This window comes from Lipomyces tetrasporus (genome assembly GCF_029532465.1).
Source record: "Lipomyces tetrasporus strain NRRL Y-64009 chromosome Unknown POJ06scaffold_3, whole genome shotgun sequence".
In the NCBI taxonomy this organism is placed as follows: domain Eukaryota; kingdom Fungi; phylum Ascomycota; class Lipomycetes; order Lipomycetales; family Lipomycetaceae; genus Lipomyces; species Lipomyces tetrasporus.
The window spans coordinates 296,092-317,399 of record NW_026611598.1 but is presented as its reverse complement, the minus strand read 5'-3'; the positions used below and the strand labels follow the sequence as shown (position 1 = coordinate 317,399).

General features: G+C 49.2%; 7 protein-coding genes and 1 non-coding gene across 8 annotated transcripts; 3 read left to right on the top strand and 5 right to left on the bottom strand.

Annotated features, from left to right (window-relative positions):
• Window positions 1–120: 120 nt before the first annotated feature.
• Window positions 121–2,730, bottom strand: POJ06DRAFT_236402 (uncharacterized protein; the record flags this gene model as incomplete). Its single annotated transcript, XM_056185896.1, has 2 exons — window positions 121–1,552; window positions 1,604–2,730. 2 exons carry the CDS (start codon window positions 2,728–2,730, stop codon window positions 121–123), a joined length of 2,559 nt encoding a protein of 852 aa, XP_056045182.1.
• Window positions 2,731–2,974: 244 nt separating this feature from the next.
• Window positions 2,975–4,412, top strand: POJ06DRAFT_247725 (uncharacterized protein). The gene has a single exon (XM_056186934.1). It carries the CDS (start codon window positions 2,979–2,981, stop codon window positions 4,110–4,112), a length of 1,134 nt encoding a protein of 377 aa, XP_056045181.1. The 5' UTR covers window positions 2,975–2,978; the 3' UTR covers window positions 4,113–4,412.
• Window positions 4,413–4,529: 117 nt separating this feature from the next.
• On the top strand, window positions 4,530–6,269 carry POJ06DRAFT_247724 (tRNA methyl transferase-domain-containing protein). Its single transcript, XM_056186933.1, has one exon. It carries the CDS (start codon window positions 4,605–4,607, stop codon window positions 6,147–6,149), a length of 1,545 nt encoding a protein of 514 aa, XP_056045180.1. The 5' UTR covers window positions 4,530–4,604; the 3' UTR covers window positions 6,150–6,269.
• Window positions 6,270–6,370: 101 nt separating this feature from the next.
• Window positions 6,371–6,443, bottom strand: POJ06DRAFT_t23. The gene has a single exon. It is a non-coding gene; the product is annotated as a tRNA-Thr (tRNA).
• Window positions 6,444–7,612: 1,169 nt separating this feature from the next.
• POJ06DRAFT_280464 (uncharacterized protein) lies at window positions 7,613–9,837 on the bottom strand (the record flags this gene model as incomplete). Its single annotated transcript, XM_056189881.1, has 3 exons — window positions 7,613–7,666; window positions 7,715–9,025; window positions 9,064–9,837. 3 exons carry the CDS (start codon window positions 9,835–9,837, stop codon window positions 7,613–7,615), a joined length of 2,139 nt encoding a protein of 712 aa, XP_056045179.1.
• A 690-nt stretch (window positions 9,838–10,527) lies between these two features.
• POJ06DRAFT_69871 (mitochondrial 18 KDa protein-domain-containing protein) lies at window positions 10,528–11,704 on the top strand. The gene is made up of 5 exons (XM_056191421.1): window positions 10,528–10,773; window positions 10,892–11,038; window positions 11,097–11,249; window positions 11,307–11,382; window positions 11,438–11,704. Exons 1-5 carry the CDS (start codon window positions 10,642–10,644, stop codon window positions 11,554–11,556), a joined length of 627 nt encoding a protein of 208 aa, XP_056045178.1. The 5' UTR covers window positions 10,528–10,641; the 3' UTR covers window positions 11,557–11,704.
• A 473-nt stretch (window positions 11,705–12,177) lies between these two features.
• On the bottom strand, window positions 12,178–15,397 carry POJ06DRAFT_69859 (ribonucleotide reductase). The gene is made up of 4 exons (XM_056191420.1): window positions 15,273–15,397; window positions 15,186–15,217; window positions 14,917–15,042; window positions 12,178–14,835 (listed from the first exon to the last, which is right to left on the bottom strand). Exons 1-4 carry the CDS (start codon window positions 15,289–15,291, stop codon window positions 12,325–12,327), a joined length of 2,688 nt encoding a protein of 895 aa, XP_056045177.1. The 5' UTR covers window positions 15,292–15,397; the 3' UTR covers window positions 12,178–12,324.
• A 1,061-nt stretch (window positions 15,398–16,458) lies between these two features.
• Window positions 16,459–20,537, bottom strand: POJ06DRAFT_266338 (N2227-like protein-domain-containing protein; the record flags this gene model as incomplete). The annotated part of the gene is made up of 3 exons (XM_056189144.1): window positions 16,459–18,399; window positions 19,222–19,760; window positions 19,841–20,537. 3 exons carry the CDS (start codon window positions 20,535–20,537, stop codon window positions 16,459–16,461), a joined length of 3,177 nt encoding a protein of 1,058 aa, XP_056045176.1.
• Window positions 20,538–21,308: the final 771 nt, after the last annotated feature.

Sequence of the window (21,308 nt, the reverse complement as noted above, 5' to 3'; positions counted from 1 at the left end):
ACACGTCACATTATATTATACATATAGACATTCCGCAATCGTTGAACTCAGGCATTCTATAATCCTAACGAAACCCCTTACACACCACCAACATTTTTTTCAGAGTTATATACAAAGTAACTAGTCTAATAAATACTCAATATCGGGAAGCGACTCCACGATCCTGCGAACAGTTTGATCATCCCGCATCTTTGCGTCCGTTATTTTTGGAGCAGTAGGTGAGAGCATTGTTGTTCCGTGTTTAGAAAATGTACCTTCGACGTGGATGGTAGACCGTACATCACTCGCTGACGAGTCGGATGACGAAGACGACGACGACGAGAGGTACATAGATGATGCTGGTGACGATGGCTTTGGTGGTGGGATATAGACTGCGGACATGTGCTTTGACTTATGGTGGTGAACGACGTGAGGATGCAGGTGTGCGTGGACAACGTGGTGGGAATGGTGGGATGATGAGGACGTAGATGTTTGAGATGGCTGCAGCTCAGTTTCTGGGTCAGGTTGTGGAGCCAGAAGATCTTTATTGATGCCCGGAGGGAGTTCTTGAACGGGAGGCTCGGTTGGAGTTCCCATCAGATCGCCCCAATCGTCCTCATCTTGCACGCTTATCACGTTTGACGTGGCTAGCGTGACGGACGTCGGCTGCAGTAGCTGGTTTGATGTAAAGGTTGACTGTGTTGGTTGCAGAGGCTTCAGCGGCTCGAGAGGCCGCATTGGACGTTCAATTGATGGTCCGTCGTTGGCACTCACCTCCTCACTGCTCGGTTGAGATGAGATATTCGTTGAAGGCTGAGCCAACGGCGCCAGTACGCTTCCGTTCGCCACTGGATTTGCGGGAGATCCCCAGATTTTGTCAACCGCTTCGTCGCTGAATGATGCCCTCTTCGTATCGAGCTGTAACTTTGGAGGCTGGGCCGGCTTCGGCGCACTCTCGACAACTGTGAAATCGCCCCAGTCATCTACATTGTCATCCTCCTGAGTGATAGTGGCTGGTTGCGACATCATTGTATGCTGCACAGCTACCGGTTGCAGAGTTGGAATACTCGCAGTCTGACTAAGGACGGGCGGCGGTTGTGCCTCTACTGGCGAGCGCGATGAAGATGAACCTCCCCATACGCCAGTACCACCACCACCAACAACATCGTCCTGCCAGTTAAACGAAATAGGTGCCTCAGCACCAGCCGGTGTTGCTCCAGAACTAAACATCCGCTTCAGCCGTGGAGACGGTGGACCTCTATCCGTCGCTGAGCCAGTGGCCATGGAATCCATGACGAACGCGTTCGTGGGACTGGTCGGTCCTAGAGCATCCGCATTATCCCAATCGAACATGCCGCCGATGTCTTTCCGCTTGTTCTTCCATACTTCGACTACGTTCTGGACTCGAGATTGTATTTCTGTATGATTCCACTTCACGCGAATCCCGTCATCAGGGTGAGAAGTTGATGTGTTAACTGAAGAGGCAGGAGAGGAAGGTTGAGAGGGAGTAGATATGCGTGGAGGAGTGAAGAATTGCCGGGTAGGGCGCGCGAACATGGCATTCAATTTTCTCCTACATTTCGTTAATATTGTTCAAGATTGATGTTGTAACAAGATGACGTACGCTTTTCCAAAATTAAGTAGCGGCGGAGGAGCAACTTGCGAGTCCGAGAAATAATTCGCTATACTATCACGCTCATTATCGATAACCGTAGGTAGAGGAAAAATCTCCGGGAGCAGTTCATTGGCTGATAGTGGCGCTTTCTCCAGTTCCGGCGCGAATGGATTCGAGAATGTCAAATCATCAGAATTACCACCAAATCCGGCTGACTCGGCGAATGGTGGCACAGGCACGCCAATCTCCGCTGCAGTAGAGAGTAAGAATGGCTGTGACGTCTCCCATTCTTGTGGTTTAGGATTAGTAGTCCCAATATCCTCCGGCGTTTCATCTTGATTCTTGCCTGCAGGCTCAACGAGAATCGGACCAGATGCATTAGTCTTACTGTTGGCTTTCTCGGCCACATCTCCGTCCACAGTGCTATTCTTGTCGTTCGCCTCTCTGCTAGATCGCAGTTCTGAGTCGTCGTTAGGCTCATTGCTAGACATTTCCGCAGTTTCTGTCTTATCTGATTCTTGTTGGAGTGCCACGCTCTCCCGGTGTTGTTCTTTATTATCCTCCTCCGCCATTTTGTTGCCTTGATTATCTGTGCTCGACTGCTGCTCGATGAAATCGCCCAGGCGGACAGTTGCCTTTCCTATCTCGTCCTCATCTTGCAGGGAAGCTTTTACCTCTCGAAGAACTTGCTCAGACAACCCCTCCGGCTCACTAGATATTTTATCGGCATGTCGCACATCCTTTGAAGAGTCGGCGACGGTGCTCGAATGCACGATCTCGGTCCCGTCTTTCACTGGGACTTGACCAGGTTTTGATTCACTGGACGCTAGTGACACATCTGCACATTCGACCTGCGTTGATATCTTTGGCTCTGGAAGAACAACTTGTGTAAAGGCGTCTCCAGGCGGCGACATCGCGGTTGCCCACGGATCATCCTTCTCCTCGACATCGGTCGGCTGACTAGCAGTCGTCGAGCGCTGCACACTCTGCGCCCCAGAACCAGTCCCCGAACTCCTCGGCAATGGTGACAGAGTCGCATCGGACCAATCCGGAATCACGTCTCCGAGAGACCATGCAGACGACGCCGGGTCGGGGGACGACGACGACGGCAACTCGAATGAGCCCCATGGGTCCATGACAATGCTCCCTAACGCGTCGCGGGAAGCTAGAGGTTGTTGCACATCAGTGTCTTCTCGGAGACCAATTGCAAGTGTGATCTCGAGTGTGACTGCGCCTTGGTTGACCTTAAGCTGAAAATCAGAAAGAAATATGCATAATTTGCGACGAATTTGGGATGTCCCCCGGTCATATATATTCTTGTTAAGTGTTGGTTTGCGCGCCACAAACCCCTTACTGGGTGATGACGGCACAAGACCCTTCTGTGATGACAATCGCCACGCCTGGGACCACAAAAAATTTGAATGGATGTAACGTCCATAGACCATTCAGAATCCCCCCACTAAGAACAGTTGCTATAATTCCTCAAGGACAGCGGTATTTTCTGCATACTTTCTCGGAATTAGAAATGCCACTTACAAAGGCGCCAGAAGTTCAGTCTGGCGTCCCGAGAGACCCGGATGCTCTCCTCGCGATGCTGTCGCTCAACCAGAAGGCGCGTATTACGACCGACGGGCCAACTTCTGACGACGATGAAGACGACGTTTCACATTTGGACGACATCGACGACATCGACGACGTGAGCACGAGTGCTAGTACCACGTCTGTCTTCCAGTCTAGAACGACTCCGTCGTCACCTCTCGCCGGCGGCAACTCAAAGACCGCCGCACAGCATCTAGCCCACACTCATCCTCACCTGGGCTCGACATCCGCTGCAGCCGCGAAGATATCACGTCCTGCGTCTCCATACACACTGAATCCGCCAATTGACTTTGACGGTTTGTCCTGGCCTTCGGTTGGGACTCGGGGAAGACTTGAAGCCACGCCAGAAGAGACTGCGGCAAAGATTGGCCGGATCGCCGATGCCGTCCGAATTATTCTTACCGAAATTGGGGAGGACCCAACGAGAGAGGGATTGCTATCTACACCGGAGAGGTACGCAAAGGCAATCATGTTTTTTACCAAAGGCTACGAACAAAACATTCGAAACGTCATCAATCGCGCGGTGTTCGAAGAAGACCATGATGAAATGGTCATAGTGAAGGACATCCCGGTTTTCTCGCTCTGCGAGCACCACATGGTTCCCTTCACTGGAACTATGTCCATTGGCTATATTCCCAACTCGCGCGTTCTCGGTCTTTCGAAACTCGCGCGGATTGCTGAAATGTTTGCGAGGCGTCTGCAGGTGCAAGAGCGCCTGACAAAGCAAGTCGCGCTCGCCGTTTGGGAGATCTTGAGGCCCCAGGGCGTCGCTGTCGTTATGGAGGCATCTCATATGTGTATGGTCATGCGTGGCGTGCAAAAGCCAGGAAGCACGACCGTCACCAGCTGTATGCTCGGTCGATTCCGAGAAGCTCAGAAGACCCGAGAAGAATTTTTCTCATTATTGGGCCGCAGATAGCTTTTCTAGTCTTCTTATTTTGTATTATGGTTGATTGTTCCACACTTGTCTCTTGTTGCATTTTTTGTTTGCTTGTCGTTATTAACTATGGGTTTGGAAAATTGGGTTAAAAGGTCGGAAGCGGGCTTCAACAGCATTTGGTTTGGGTCATGATATTCATTCAACCGTGTACAATTACTGCTTTATTTGTTCTGTCTTGCTAGATGGTTAGAGGCTATTTACCGATGCCATTTGTGTATATGAAGTAAGCGATATTAGTTAATGCAGGACATAACTGAGAATTGCATCTTTCAGTATGACTTTAAAATTTTTGTGATTGATCATACATACATCTAGCTGTATTCGGTCTGGCTTTACGCGTATCATGCGGCTCGCAAAACTTTAGAACTCCCAACCATCGTTTCATAAGAGGATACACTCGTTCGATATTTTCTCAGTCCTGTCCAATACATCAATATATTTGAACATCTGTCTAGGTGCAGAAGGCTTACGATGCCTAATCCACGGCTGCGCACCTACCGGACAATATCCCTCTGCAACCGCTTCTCGCAGCCATTTTTGCGAAGAGTATTACAATTCCACTGCCAATTTGCACGTTATAACCATGCTTCCTTACCATACGCGGACCCAGTCCCAGGTCCTGAGGACCGCATATTCGTGGCAATGTCCGGCGGCGTCGACTCCTCCTTCGTGGCACACCTCCTCGCAAGCAAGTACGTCAATGTCACGGGGGTTTACATGGCGAACTGGACACAACCGCGAACGCCACGTCATGAAATCAAAAGACCAATTTCATCACGGATCAGAAAGAACCCTGAACGGCTCCGTCAGTATCTCGAGCTGGAAGAGCGGCAGAACAAGGAGTCCTTGGAACTCGGGATGTCATGTACGGAGACAGAGTGGAATGACGTGCGCGAGGTGTGCCAGGACTTAAATATTCCCGCCATTCGGCTCAATCTTGAAAAAGAGTATTGGATGGAGGTATTTCAACCCATGATCGACAGTTATTCAATTGGACGGACGCCAAATCCGGATGTGGATTGTAATAGGTACATTAAATTTGGAAAGCTATATGATCAAATCGAGAACATAGCGAATCAGCAGGGCGAATCGAAGTGGTGGCTAGCTACTGGGCACTACGCCAGAACAGCGATTCGCAAGGATACTGGACAAACACATTTACTAAGGCCGAAAGATCTAACAAAAGATCAGACATTTTATTTGGCCACTGTATTGCCGTCACGGTTACATAATGTTTTGTTTCCGATGCACCAGTACACCAAAAAGGAAGTCCGTGAGCTTGCAGTTCAAATGAAAATCAGGACAGCATATAAGCCAGACTCACAAGGGCTCTGCTTTGTGACGCCAACTGTGTCAGCCAAAGCTGCAGAGCAGGCATTCCGCGAAGGGAGAAAGATTTCTAGCAATACGAGCGGATACCGGCATTTTAGAGATTTCCTGAGCGAATACATTCCTGAAAAGGAAGGGAATATAGTGACATACAAGGGAGTCGTCGTGGGCAAACATCCAGGTCTTTGGACGGCGACCATTGGTCAGAGGAACGGCATTACAACAGGCAAAATAAAGGAGCATGAAGAGGACGGCCCGTGGTACGTTATTGAGAAACGACAAGAGACGAACGAGATTGTCATTGCGCCTGGCCGCTACAATAAGTGGCTCTTGTCATCAGCTATGACCTGTAGCGAATGGTCCTGGCTTGTCGACGACTTGGGAACTTCTCAGATTTACGAATTAGCGGAACGCGGCAAGCTGACCGTCCGATCTCGACCACTACAAGATCCAATGATCAAAGTAAAAAAGGTTGAGGATTTGGGAAATGGGAACGTCAGACTCGTGTTCACTGACAAGGCGCACGGGATCGCGCCTGACCAATACGGAGTTTTGTACTTTGGATACCGAGTGCTAGGCGGAGGGCGCACTGAATCTATTGAACTGGCATATAGAGAGAATTCGAAAGCAGAGGAAATGGAGCACGAGCCAGAAAGAGGCGTCGATTCGACGAGTCTGCATATTTAATGGGTGGTAATATTGATTGGTATTGTGTATATATGTACATATATAGATATATAGTCTTCAGGTTATCGCGTGCTAATGACACTTTTACCAATTCTACTCAGTAATTTTTCAAGTTTCTATGACTATGTAGTGGTGTAAGCACAACTACAGTATACAAGATAAACCGAAATAGAAAGACCTCTCGAAAGTTATATGCAAAAAAAAATAAGACAAAATAAAAATGCCTTGAAACGGATTTGAACCGATGATCTCAGCATTACTAGTGCTGCGCCTTACCAACTTGGCCATCAAGGCTGTGCATTAAACAATCGGAAAATGCGGTCCACAGTGCCACAGTTGGGGTTAGGGTTCTCTGTAGCTCACAATTATTTTCTTTCAAAATACCTCGAGCTCAGATTGTGACATGTAAGCATTCCAGAGATCAAGGGTCTGAAGGAGTTCGCTGCGGCTTATCCCGGGACGGTGGAGCATACGACGCAATATAGAGGGCAGAGAAGTATCGCGGGAAGATGAGGTGTCCCCGATTCAACCTCAGAGATGATAAGATTCTGACCATACCAAAAGGCGGCACACCAAGCAAACCGGATAATTCCAAATCTCAAAGTTGGAGATAGATACACCAACTAGGTTTCTCTGTTACAACTTACAAGCCAAAATAAGAACGTCCAAGATTTCTATGGACCGGTCATGTATTGTAATAACAATCCCATTATCGAATTTAAGTTCCAGGGACAAGGAGACATCCTTGCCCTTAATAAAGGTATAGATGCATTATTGGTAGCTAGGGCCAAGAAAAGAAACTCTAAAACTCTACAATAAAAAACAAATAAAATTTGCAGTCTATGATTTACCTAGAGACGTTAGGGTATTCAGGGATTTCAGTCAAACAATCAGACTTTTGAAGGAATTTTCCATCAGCAGATCATCCCCACGATACTGTGTAAAGTCACCCATTAGTGTAGTAAATTCACCGATGTAGGAAACAGCCAGACTGAACTCAAATTCCAAGGATATCTTCGATTTGCTCCAGACTTCCGCGATGAAAGTGGGAGATGACTTTCATGTTCAATCTACCCTTTGGTCTGCTACTGAGTGTTAAGCGCATTGGAGTAGTCTCATGACTCATGCATGACTCATGAGCAAAGCCACCAAATCTCTATCTAGCTCAAGCGAATCCAACTCTAGCGAAGTGGTGTCATATGTTGTATGATGGTATTGAAGCAAGTGAGATACGACATCCAGGACTTAGAGGAATTGTTTTTTTGCCTTGAAATGCATCTTTTGTGATTTACAGTCAAAGGTACAGGACTTTGCCCATTTTTCCCACTCTTCTACATTAGCCACCAGCACTATCTAATCCAGTGCTCGTCAACTATATACAAAGCAAAGTAATTCAAAGCAAAGTAATTCCAGAGCCTCCATGTTGCCATTCCAGATCGTCAGACGCGACCGAGCGCCTATTGTTAAGCAGCACGAGGCCTTTTTGTCTCCGAAACCTGTGTCTCGCACAATGATCGCTTCAATCAGTTCCGCTTTTCCATCAGTGGCCTCTTTGCCTCCGAAACCTGTGTCTCGCACAATGACCGCTTCAAGGAGTTCCGCTTTTCCATCAGTCGAGGAGCCAACTTGGAACGATGGAAGTCGATAATTAGAGCTCGTCCTAACTCTTCATTCCATAAAACGTTCGCAAACCGCATGTCTCCATGCTCCACCCCCAAGGCGCGGATTTCCTTCCTGGACCTCCCGATCTCATGGAAGAGTGCCTTGGAGTGCTCAAGCTCAGTTGTATCCTTACCCCCATAAGCCATGAGCAGCATGTGCCGGATCTGCCCACCCCCATGAAGAAAGTAGATCTTTTCAAGGTCGATTGTTCCAAGGAACACTGGGACTGCAGATCCCTGAGCTTTTTTAAGAACTCCGTACACATCTGCTTCGCGCGAGACTTCATTCCATAGGCGGGATGTTGTTCCCTTGCCGACCACCGTGTAGCCATATGGAACGCAAGTGACCTTAAATGGAGCCCCATATGCACCGCAAACGCCAAACGGCGTGCAATCGTGATCTATGTTTTCATCCAGCTGCTGCTTGAGCAGCTGTACCAGGCGTTCGGTGCTAATAAGGTGTCGGTCGTTATCTCTGCCTTGTCGATGTAGCTCCACATTAGGGCAATGGCTGTCCAATATACCCCCGTGCCGTAGACCAAGCAGGCATCGCTGCGTGCAAAACTTTGCTGTGTGGTGTTGACCACTTCCTCTTCGGTCGCTTTGACTGCCGATTCGTGACCATCGTTGAGTGGGCGGCGGAGATGGTGTGATCTGATTGAGAGCCCGCTTGCGTCCAGACGTTGTTCGGTTAGGATCGGGGTCTGATTCGTCGTCAGACTTTGAACGGTGCATCGTTTCCTCGGGCCTACAGCCAGTCTGAGAGCGAGTATTAGGTGGGCGGTCGTCAGTCGTTGGAGACTCCGAAAGAGAAGATGGCAGGAACTCTGAAACCTGGGACTCCGAGATTTGTTCTTCAGGGCTCTGCGTCCTGAAGAACTTCGAATCCGTCTCCCAGATATGTAGCTGTCCGATCGCAGCGCTCCGCCACTCGTTATCCCGGACAGGTGACAGAAAACTCATCAAGCAAATGCACAATACCCGGGCAAAGGATGTTCTTGGTAGTTCCAAGCTTTGGTCATCTGCAAGATCGACTTCCATATTAGGTTCGCAAAGGTAATAGTAAAGTGTGCTAGGATCATTATAGCGCACACGGAGCAGGACCAACGCTAAACCATTGGTAATATAGGAATACTGAAGGCCTTCATGGACCATGGCATGGTATTGTTGAACCAGAACCGACCCGGTCTGTTGTTCTGCCTCGTACCTCGATTTCTCATTCTCATCTGTTGAGTGGTCTCTCGTCGGACTACTTCCTCCCAGAAATGCATCGGCCGAAGGCCCGCGCGAAGATGCTCCACCGTGAGCTTGTGGGGTGGTTTATACTCGGCGATAGTGAGCAGGGCGTTGGTGTTGCCGTTCACCCGGTGGATGCAGAATTGATCAGGTTTAGGCCGTGGGACACTCGATGGATCTTCTACATCTGGCACGGCAGAATAAATATCATCCAGGGCATTGGCATGATTGTCGAACTTGACTCCATCTCCCAGTGCAAATTCCTCCCGAGCCTGTGGGATCTTGCATAGCTCTGCAATCACATCATGCACATGATTCTCCACAGCGTGTCGCTCGTAACTCTCCAAATCTTTTTCACTGCTTAGGAGCCGACCAGAAAGTTGTCGCCCGATTTCTTCCAGCCCAATGACAGGTGCAAACAGCCGGGGTGCACCTTCCTCGGATGCATGTAGGAAATTGCGAACGGAGTTGTAAAGCTGCTGCTGGCTGTCCCCGCAATCTTCCCACAGGCAAAGGCGTGTGGGGCACAATTTTCCGGCGGGTTTTGGCACCGACCCTTTCGTGCAGCGAGTTGGATCTTCGACCCCTACCGGCAAGGATAACAAATTATGACAGGCTCGAATAAATTCCTCAAAAGTCGTGCGCCTGTTGCGTTCCTCAGCCTGTCTCCGCAACTCTCTTTCCTGGTTGAGCCGTTCCTCAGCTTGTCTCAGCAACTCTCTTTCCTGGTTCCATTCCTCCTCCGCTCGTAGAAATAGGGCTTTATAGTCTGGTGAACTATCGCCAGCCATTAATAACAGTAACTGTGAGAGGGCGGTCTCGTTAATGATTTGATCGTTGGAATGTAGGAAGCGGGGACACGGGGTCGGAGTGGCCGACTTCATCACAAGAAGTATACCCTAGCCCGAAGCCAGAACAAGGGTCCCCCACACAGTCGAGTTGGGACCAAGGCGAAGCAAAAAACAGGCATATCTGTCAAGCAGTAATACGCATTTCGTCACAAGATCAGCAAGGCAGCGTAGGCCGCATTCTGACCTTTAAGGAACATGGCCAAACCCTTACCCCAATAAAAGCCGCTTGTTCGTTAGTAACTGAAGTAGGTTTGGAACTATTCCATGATTGGTCTAGTAAAACCTTTTGTACCTTACATTCCCGATGTCCCTTGCCCTTTGTGTTTACATCTTGTAAAACGCGTCCACGCGTTTTGTTTACCATATTCAAAATTCCTTCATTTATATTCCCTTGTACACCACAACCAATTCTATGTTGTACTTTGACTTATCGCAAATATGAGATTTCTGTACGTGCATGGAAATTCGACTTGGGTGGGTGTGCGAAGGTGCTGCTCAGTATTATTGAAAAGTGAGGGTCTTGTGACCATAGGTCATAGCAGTTGCAACCACGACGGCTCAGTTTTCACACTGACGGGTTGCTATTTTAAGGTATTCCGGCTCCAGGGGCGCTGACAGATTAGCACTGACAAGCGTCAGCGGCCACTGCACAATAAATCGCGTTCCTTAGTCGATCGTGAGAGGCGACATTGGCAGAAGATTACTAGATAGAATATTTAGAGGTGCATAAATAGGATATTTGCGATGCCAGACTCGAGTATTGAGAAGAAGGTCGAGGCCAAGGTAGGGAAGGCTGCGCATGATATTGCTGCTGGAGAGGCGCCAGAAAGTACGGAGTCGAATTTGCGATATGCAGCGTATGCGAATCGATTAAGAGTATGTATTGGACTAAATATGTTGTGATGGCTTTGGACTAACGTTGTCGTCAGACGGTATGGAAGATCTAGCATGTGAAAATTGATCTTTACCGAGATAGTGCTGATTTGGAACCTAGATCGTGATGGCCGCGCAGAGATATGTCGCATATACTTCTGATATTGGAGAGTCCTTCCGTCCAGTCGTCAATCCTGCTGTTGTTACGGCTGCCTATGCTATCAGTTGGAGCTACGTGCTTGGTGATGTCACGTATGAAGGCTACAAGGTACTGAGCTCAACTATATTCGTCCTGACGTCTGGTACTAACGATCGTTTCGGCGTAGGCCCACTTGAGAGAACAGGAATTTTTGGAGGCTAAAGCAAGAGGCGAGGATTTGGCTGGAAAAGAGAAGCCGAACTGGCAATTGACCGTGTTGCAGCGCGGTATATTCCAGAGCATCGCCAGTATGGGTCTGCCCGCATTTACAATTCATTCGGTGCGCCTTACTTCATGAGCCATTACAATAATAATATGATACTAATTGTGAAAGTAGACGGTGAAGTATTCCGGAAAGGCGATGAAGAACGTCAAGAATGCCGCGCTGCGGTCATGGGGACCAGTTGGCTTAGGTACTGAGCTCAACTATATTCGTACTGACATCTGGTACTAACGATCGTTGCTTAGGTCTCGCGGTCGTTCCTGCGCTGCCATACTTATTCGATGAGCCAGTTGAAGAGGCCGTCGAATGGGTTTTCGAGCAAGGCAAGGCTGCATATAAGGACTTCAATAAGAAGGATTTGTGATTGTTCTGTAGCTTCTTAGATATATTACAGTCAGTCAGGACATGTGGTGCATCGCAAGGTATCATTTTAACTCTTCTCAATATAACAATAACACTGGCACATTCGATTTCGACGATATTATCCTCAGTCCATTCCGTTACTTCCTTGAGCTCATCTTACAACTCGTCGGATGATATCGCCATCACCGCCTTCACTGCGGGAAATCCTATCTGAGTGATCTTCCAGCTGTGAACGCTGCTCTAAGTTCGGATTTACTCCTCATTTTTGTGCAACAGGCGTCAAATGCGAGAGATGTCATGTTATTGAATCAAACATATATAATACAAGTCCAAGATACAGCTAATATTACAATGCATAGATCAGTAGCCACAGAGGAACACGGGCTAGAAGTAATTTTTGGCCTTTCCATCAATAGTCTAACACTGCAGTTGAACCGCCGACTGAGAAGTGAGAACTCCTCATGATGGAAGCACATACGCACCAAACCGCAAGTCGCACGCACTGACTGAAACTCCAGTTTCAAATACTGGACAGGCTCAGACACACTGCAAACAATCAAACAATAATGAATGGAGTATATTAACGCGATATTTCCATGACATAATGAACCTTTGATGTAATGAGCAACATAACAACATAACAATATCACAGTACGAGCCAGGAGACATTCAAAATGACAAACAATTTATCCGCACAATCTATCACAAACTATCATACATACATGGCCAGTTCTAAACTGAATACAACTATGCGATGCCACATTTTAATCTAACCGGAGCACATTTCGCAAGCTTCTTTGTTCTCGATGGAGCACTGGAGAACCTTGTCGTTGTAGATATCATACTCCTCGGCAGTCATTTCGCCCTTTTCGACTATCTCTGCCACCTCAGCCCGTTTTCGGGACAACAGACCGCCAACAGGTTTCTTTGGCGCCGGAGACTCCTCGACGAGCGGACTCGAAGGTGCTGTCTCCTCGTCGGATGATAAGGCAGCAGCGACGACCTGCACAGGCTCAGAGACCGGAACAGGAATGCCCTGGTTGGTGTAGTACGACGCAGGCGAGCGTCGCGCATTCTCGCCAGTCAACTTTACTGGAGTGGATACCCTGCTGCCTTGTTTGAATGTCTTGCGACTTCCGGGTACAGCAATCTTAGCGATATTGTTGTCAACAATCTTGAGAGCTTCTTGGTCGACGGTAAACTGGATCGGCGCGCTGGCAGCCATGGTGCGGAGGTAGTACATGCCTGTTTTGAGGCCTTTCTTCCAGCCGTAGAAATGCATGCTGGTGAGCTTGCCCATAGTAGGGTTCTTGATATGGATGTTCAAGCTCTGGCTCTGGTCAATATACGGTGATCGGTCAGCGGCCATGTCGATAATATGCTTCTGAGAAATCTCCCAGACAGTCTTGTAGAGCGCTTTAATGTCCGCGGGGATGTTTGGGATGTTCTGGATCGAACCGTTGTCCGCGATTATACGATTCTTCATGTTGTCAGACCAGAGACCCATGTCAACAAGATCTCTCAACAGCCACGGGTTCACGATCTGAAATTCGCCAGCAAGAACACGACGGGAATAAATGTTCGAGGTATATGGTTCGAAGCATTCGTTAAACCCGAGAATTTGGGAGGTAGACGCGGTAGGCATAGGAGCGACGAGCAATGAGTTGCGCAGGCCGTACTTGGAGAGACTGTCCTTCAGCTCGTCCCAGTCCCACAAGTCAGACGGAGTGACATTCCACAAATCATACTGGAGCAAGCCCTTGGAAGCGGGAGATCCTGGGAAGGACTCATACGATCCACATTCCTTTGCGAGTTCGATTGAAGCTTCGACAGCACCGTGGTAGATGGTCTCGAAAATCTGGATATTGAGCTGTCTCGCACCAGGAGAGTCAAATGGAAGACGGAGAGCAAGGAATGCATCGGCCAAGCCATTGACGCCGACAGCAATAGGTCTATGTCTCATGTTACTGTTGCGCGATTCAGGTACTGGGTACATGTTAATGTCAATGATCTTATTCAAGTTGCGAACGACGACCTTCGCGACCTCATGAAGGCGGTTGAAATTGTACCACGATCCCTCGTCGTCGTGCTCAATGAAGGATGGAAGTGCGAGCGAAGCAAGATTGCAGACAGCAACCTCATCAGGAGCAGAGTACTCGATAATCTCCGTGCAAAGGTTAGACGATTTGATGGTACCAAGATTCTGCTGGTTGGACTTGCGGTTGCAAGCATCCTTGTAAAGCATGAATGGATTGCCAGTCTCGGTCTGAGCCTCAAGGATTGAGTACCAGAGCTTCTGCGCCTTGATAACCTTTTTGGCACGACCCTCCTTCTCGTACCGTTCATAAAGAGCCTCAAACTCCTCACCCCACACGTCGGCTAAGCCGGGAGCCTCGCTAGGGCAGAACAAGCACCAATCCTCATTGGCCTCAACCCGCTTCATGAACAAGTCTGGGATCCAGAGAGCATAAAACAAATCACGGGCACGAACTTCCTCTTTGCCGTGATTTTTGCGGAGATCGATGAATTCAAAGACGTCCGCGTGCCAGGGCTCAAGGTAGATAGCAAACGCGCCAGGACGCTTGTTGCCACCCTGGTCAACATAACGAGCCGTGTTATTGTAAACACGGAGCATGGGAACAATGCCGTTTGAAGTGCCGTTAGTACCTGCAATGTAGGACCCTGTGGCCCGGATGTTATGAATATGGAGACCAATACCACCAGCAGTCTTGGAAATGAGCGCGCACGTCTTGAGAGTGTCATAGATACCTTCGATCGAATCCTCCTTCATCGAAACTAAAAAGCATGACGAGAGTTGCGGCTGAGGAGTACCCGCATTGTAAAGAGTCGGTGACGCGTGCGTGAAATATCGCTGGGACATGAGGGTGTATGTCTCAATAGCCTTCTCGATATCGTCACCATGAATACCAACAGCGACACGCATGATCATGTGCTGAGGACGTTCGGCAACCTTGCCGTCGATACGAAGAAGGTACGATCTCTCGAGAGTCTTGAATCCGAAGTAATTGTATTGGAAGTCACGCTCGTAGACAATAGCGGAGTTAAGCTCATCGGCATACTTCTGAACGATGTTGTAGGTGGTTTCCGAAATCATAGGCGAGGGTTTGCCATTCTTCGGGTTGATGTAGTGATAAAGTTCCGAGACGACCTGCGAAAATTGCTTCGTCGTTTGCTTGTGAAGATTGGAGACGGCAATACGCGCAGCAAGAACTGCGTAGTCAGGGTGTGCAGTAGTCAAGTATGCGGCAGTCTCAGCGGCCTAAAGAGCAAATTAATTAACCAGGGCCGGACCAAACAACGACGCGTCATACTCCGCCGTTGCTCAAAAATTCCAGCTTACCAAATTATCCAGCTCAACAGTACTAACACCCTGATAAACACCGGAGATGATCTTCTGAGTGATGGCGGCGGCATCGACGTGCTCGGTGTCGAGACCGTAGCACAGACGCGACACACGCGCTGTGATCTAAGCCATCGTTAGCACAACTGTAAGAGTATAGTACTTAATTATTCGCAACCCAACCAATCTCCAACATATTCATAAAACAACTGTGGAGACCGAACAATGCGACCACAGGCGTGTGAGATTACGGTGCAGACATAACATACCTTGTCGAACTGGACGCGTTCTTTCCTCCCGTCTAAAAAAAATGATCAGCACACGTGCGCTGTACGCGATAGTATCTTAGAACTTACCTCTCTTATACACGAACATGACGTACTAATGCAAGAATGAGAAACGCAGATTGGCCTGCCTATAGCCGGGAATGGAGAGGAACAGTTGGTGGCGGGAGTAGACAGACGTGGTGGAAGTGGTGGTGGGAATGCGGACGTCGGATTGGATTTATAGGGTAGGGCACGACAATAATTTAGTAAGCGGGCTGCACGCGTCACACGCGCGTCTGACCGCGTCGCGCCCGCGCTGTTGTCCCGGCCCCAAACACGTCAACAAAACAGAGCCTGTTTGGACGCGCCCCGATGGGTCGACTGAACCTTGCGTAATACCTATGTAATATAATTCACGTCCAGCCGTGCGTCTGCTGGCCATAAGCTCTTTTCCTTTACAATCATTGTCTAGAATCCGAGATTCCCTCATATTTTTGCACTACGCCATCGTGGTTAAGCCCCCGCACGAAGACTGAGAACGGCACTCGCCATAGCGGGCGCGTTTCATGACGCAATGGGGCTAGTCTAAAAGCTCGGTTAGGCGGCAGATGAGTAATACTCCTAATCGACCGCCACGAGTGTTTACAATTCGCACCGCCGCCCAGTGCATGACCGAGTTCAAACGCGGTAATGACGCGACGCTTTGTTTACCTGGCGCGATGGCGCGTCTGCCGACCACTGTGGCTGAATTCATTATTCTCGTTCGTATCGCGCTAGCTTACCGATCTTGACCTGCACGATATTTTACCTGCCAGACACCGAACAGCAGCCCATGCTATTTGTGCCGGCACATGCAGCTATTCACCTTCAACTTTGATCGCATGAGTAATAAATTGTTCGTTTTAAGGCTTGCTAACTTTAAATTAGTCATCGTCTTCTATTTGTACGCCTGCTTCGTCTTGCTTATATCATACGAGCTATACGACATATCGCAGATACCGCTGGACTATTACGAGAAAAGTTTATTACAGTACAAAACCTCAATTGCAATAAGTGTACAGTCCGCTAACCAGGAACATAAAAGAGTCGAACCAAGACAAAGAATAGAAACTGGAAATCATCATCACGCGCTAACTGCCTATGAAATAGTACAAATATACCCATACAACAAACCTCATAATAAAATACAAGGTAGTAAAAAGTGTTGATACATGATCGTCATCCGTTATACTTGCAACCGCGTCTATTACACATCACGCACCGACGCTCGGCACCGCTATATCCGCGCTTCGTCCTCCAACTCGCTGCCGCTCATTTCACCGTTTTCGCTGCCGCTTAGATGAGAGTTATCCGACACGCCGCCCTTGTCGTCCAAGTTCATATTCGACAGCGAAGGATACTGTTGCAACAGCACCAGTGGCAGCCAGCTTGTCTGCGGGTTATTCACAGACAGTAGATTCCCGCTAGCTGAAGCGTCGTAGTATGGAGACTGTCCGTATTGCGACTGCTCCTGCATCATATGCATTGCCGCCGCTTGCCGTTCGCGCTGCTCTTCTTCTATTAACGGCCTAATACACTCACGACCCGCTTCACTTCTAAAATGGCGTCCCAAAGCGTCAGCACGCGCAAATCGCCGACCGCAGCCCCATGTTCCCTGACCGTCCGCAAGCTCGCCTTTGCACTCAAACTTCTTGATACCAGAGTGCAGGCTCTCATGCCGCTTTCGATCATGCTGTCTCGCAAACGCTTTCCCGCAGACAGAGCACTGGTACGGCCGTTCGTCCGTATGTGTGCGCAAGTGCGAACGTAGGTTATACGCCCGAGTGAACCTTTTCGGACACAGTGGGCACCCATGTGTCGATGGATTCTTTGCCACACGCTTGTCGCCACGGTTTTGCTGAGCCATAATGATTACTTGCTCTCTAGTAGTGGAAACTGAACCGCGACGTGATGATGCGGAGGATACTGAGACGCTTCGCCCGGTGCGGGTCGAGTTCACTGATACCACGCTGCTAGCGTCATCGTCAAATTCAGCTCCGTCGTCGTCGAAGTCTGACATTGCATCTGAATATGGTGACACAGCTCGTGTGCTAGAATGTGAGCTCGACGGTCTACTCCGTGTGGGCCCACCAACTTGTGGCTGTCGTCCCCTGCCTGGCGACGGCGGGAGCAGGTTATCTGCCGACGGCCATATATTGATGCCAGTGTCGGAACGAGATTCAAGTGAACTGTGCGTCACGTTACCTTTCACCGAGGACTCGGAATGGGATCGACGACGATGTAAGCCAGCTCCAGTTGGCGGCGAAAGCGTGGCGGAATTAGGCAGTTGCTGTTGCTGCTGCAGCTGCTCGTTTGGGCGAGCAGAGGGAGCGACTGAAATCGTCACCTGTGGCAACGGAAACGCTTGCTCGCTGTCGGTCTTTGGATTGTAACCTCCATTCGCGGCCTCGTACTCCGGCTCTGAAATCGTAAAGTTGACCAAATCGTCCAGATCAACATCTCCTGCATTGTGAAGTAACGGCGACGCATCGGATTGAGTCGGATCCGCAGTGGGCTGGAAGTAAGGTGATGCTGCTGCGGACGAGTACTCAGACTGAATCGACGGAGACCTCATACGGTGATGAATATAAGGTGAGGTGCTGTGTATATCCGATACTGACCCGTCTGTCACTCCTTCATTCGTTCCGGGGATGATGAGACCATCTGGGATATCAGCAACGAGTAAGTCAGTTAACAAGCCCGTTTCGTGCGACAGGTGTTGCGCTGATTGCGTTGTCACACGATTGTCAAATAACGGAAAATCCTGACTACCGAACTCTTGCCCCATAGACAACGGAGTGAACGAACCAGTCGATGCACCCGAGTTTGCACTCCAAATCTGGGCAAGATCCTCCGTCGATATCATGCCTTCAAATCTGGCATTATAAGCGTCTTGAGCCTGGGAGTTACCTCTCGCACTTGGATCGAAAAACGACGGAGAATTGGCCAACGACCTGGCGTCCACAAAAACATCTGGCGAATCTATTGTCTGCGGATATGGAGGCGACGGCCGTGATTGCTGCGGTGATGGCTGGTGTTGGTAAGCCATCTGGTCGCTCATGGAAAGGTATGGCGAAGAGCCATTATTTGAGGATCCGTCCATCAAATCCGGACGAGTCTGATCAATATTATCCCCTCTTGGTTGAGTATCGACAATAGGTGGTGGTCGTAGGATGAACTGAATGGTCAGCTGGTTTTTTATATCATATGCATGCGAAGAGATGGGCGATGGGTAAAGCAATCGTGGAGTAGTTTTGACGGACGCGTAAACCGATGGGTCAATTGACCTCCACATGTTGTTAGCCCAAGCCGAGATTGATCCAATGCTTTTAACATCGTCGCGAGAAATGACGACGAATGGGGGGGGGGGTTGCGGAAGTTTAATTCAACATTGTTTTACGGACCTCTTGCGGCCGAAGACAGCTGGAAAGCTTAACTGTGCCCTGACCCTGGCTATGACTGTGACCATGCAACCATTAGAGTTTGGTTGATGGAAACCGACAGGCAGTGATTCCAAGAGCACATTTCAGTGATGCCGAGCGCGCGCAGCCGCGTCATCGCCATGAGGCGCAGTTATCATGAGAAGAATACGGCTGGCGCCACTTTCCCAGAACTACTGACATGTTCGACTATTTTTCTCCTACATATTGGTTGCTAAATATACGCCGATGCTTACGAAAGATCTAGGCAAACCACCGCTTGGCGCTTGCATAGAGCCGCATCTGATATGGATTAACGGGAGGCGTAATGTTGCTTCACTGACCCTGACGATGATTGGCCCCGGCTTGAATGGGGGATCTATCACTGCGCAGAGTTCAATGATACGTCACCGAGTACGGCAGAAAGGATAGTATGCTCTAAGCATAATCTGACTGATAAAGTGAACTACACCGTCGTCCCGCTCGGATGTCAGTAAAAGGCATTATATTACAAACATTCACAAGTAATCGTCACATCTTCTCGTAACCGCAGATCCGCGTCGTTTCGTGTAGCATCATACCGAATTATCCTCAGTCTTTCGAGCAGCCCATCCCTCAATGCCGTAGAACCCATGCCAGAGACATTCAGAGTCTGCCGTGTATTCCGCCTGCTTAGACCATCTCTTTTCAATTTTGAATCCCATCTTTGATATAACATTTAGCACTTCCTCAAGTGTAAACTCAACACGGGGGGCCGATCCCCATTTTAATGGGCCTGTGTTAATCCATAGTCCGCCGGCCGGGAGCAATTGATGAATAGCGTCGATATACGTGAGCACGTTCTCAGCCGTGTCAATAAAAAATAGCGTAACTACTGCATCGTACACACGCTGTGAACCGGCGAGTCTCATGAAATCACCGTAGGAATTATTAATTCTGTCTCTATTCTCAGGTTCCACATCGGGGAATAGCACCGGGCGAAGCTGCTCTTTGCCAGAGATCTGATGCGAAAAATTGTGCACATATGGGTATACCGAGCAGGAGTTTTTAGACTGTTCTAGCACGAAAATATTGCCCAAATGCATGAGGTGTGAATACTCATTCGCTTCTGTCTGACAACCTGCAAGTTATCGTCAGCAAAAACCGCAACCGAAGAGGCGTCAACAAAAAGAAAGGACTACTGGAAAAGTGAGGACGCACCCAGCTGTGATATCTCGTACGCGAGTCTCCCCACGCCGGCACCCGGCACGAGAACTCGCTTGTCCGCAATATCATTTCCGAATTCAGCTTGAAGTGCGTCCAGGATGGGCGGGAATGTAACGCTGCGTTCCCGGTTGCCGACCTCCGACCAGTCGCGGACAAAATGTTTGAGCAGTTCAATCACTCTTACGTTTCGCACTGCCCGAGAGTGGAGCAGCTCTGCTCTCGTCACATTGAAGTCTCTTTCTGCTAGTTTGGCGATCCTGGCCGAGATCTCGCCGTTGGCCGTTACCGCCTTGTCGACTTCCTGCAGTCGGCGCGAATACCCGGTGCTCTTCGCCAGTCTCTGATGACGAGCAGATATATGAGAAAACAGCATGCGGCGGCGAGCGGCAACCTGCTTCATCTCAGGCACATAGTTCTGGAGTCCAGCGACGGCGTCGAGCAAGGCACGGCGTTCGTTTGTATCTGGCCGAGGCGTTAGCCTTGTGAGCATTCGGCGCAATGCGCTCCGCAATATGGCAACCATGCCGACAAATAAAACAAGGAGTGCAAACCACTTGCTATACTTGGGCGGGGCATTATGCGACAATACGCCGTAGATCGCGATGACAATACTGGATCGAACGAGGACCTTCTGTAGAAGCGGCTGCGCGGCGGGCGGTATGCCTGCTGCACGGCCAATAGAGACTGGCATAAACCAGGATGATGAGCAGAGAAGTTCTGTCGAAAAAGAACAGCAGAATCGATGTCCGCAGCCGGTTGAAGAGAGTCTAGTTTATGATGGCATCTCGTGGACAATTTGCCCCGCAGCGTTGGCCTTCGCACACCCTAGCCCCGTCACTTTGACGTCACAAACCGAACTGCACACATACACTCACTCAGAGGGCCTCATCCCCTTTACTTAATCGGCCCGCAGTATTATACCATTTTGGAACCGGAAATGGTCAGATTATCGATTTGTTACTTACAGTTTCACGTATAATGGGGGTTCGGACACTACTCTCACTTGCTCTCTCGCCTCGCTACATACCACCAGTTCCGCCAGCTCGTCTCTTCCGCCGCCCAAGAATCTTCCATTTTCGTCGCAAGCACCGCCATCGACCGCGAGCAAAATACTATAAGACGCCGAGCTCGTTTTACGCGGCCTACCTCCCCAGTAGACGAAGCACAGCGGCAGCGATCATGGTGTCACTTGTTCGGTCCTTCTTGTCGAAATCACGGCGTTCGATAGGGCGTGCTATCGCGTTTAAGTTTCCTTGGAATCGACGGCGGAAGAGAATTATTAATATCCATGTTGAATGGTAATTAGTATAGATTACAACATAGAAAGCTGATGAAGGATTGGGTGAACTTAACGGAGAATTCTGAGCGTGTTGATGTGCGATGGCTGGTATTGAATACCGCCTATCTGACTGATATTTCTGTCACTACGTCTGTCAGGAACGTTAGAAAGCCTTCTCTGTGA

Excerpts from the sequence above, each read along its gene's own strand:
- POJ06DRAFT_247725 (XM_056186934.1), top strand. The coding sequence starts at position 2,979 with ATGACAATCGCCACGCCTGGGACCACAAAAAATTTGAATGGATGTAAC.
- POJ06DRAFT_247724 (XM_056186933.1), top strand. The coding sequence starts at position 4,605 with ATGCCTAATCCACGGCTGCGCACCTACCGGACAATATCCCTCTGCAAC.
- POJ06DRAFT_69871 (XM_056191421.1), top strand. The coding sequence starts at position 10,642 with ATGCCAGACTCGAGTATTGAGAAGAAGGTCGAGGCCAAGGTAGGGAAG. Across the intron at positions 10,774-10,891 it reads CGTATGCGAATCGATTAAGA|ATCGTGATGGCCGCGCAGAG; the intron begins GTATGTATTGGA and ends TTTGGAACCTAG. Across the intron at positions 11,250-11,306 it reads CCGCATTTACAATTCATTCG|ACGGTGAAGTATTCCGGAAA; the intron begins GTGCGCCTTACT and ends TTGTGAAAGTAG.
- POJ06DRAFT_69859 (XM_056191420.1), bottom strand. Across the intron at positions 15,043-15,185 it reads AACGCGTCCAGTTCGACAAG|ATCACAGCGCGTGTGTCGCG; the intron begins GTATGTTATGTC and ends ACGATGGCTTAG. Across the intron at positions 14,836-14,916 it reads CTGTTGAGCTGGATAATTTG|GCCGCTGAGACTGCCGCATA; the intron begins GTAAGCTGGAAT and ends TTTGCTCTTTAG.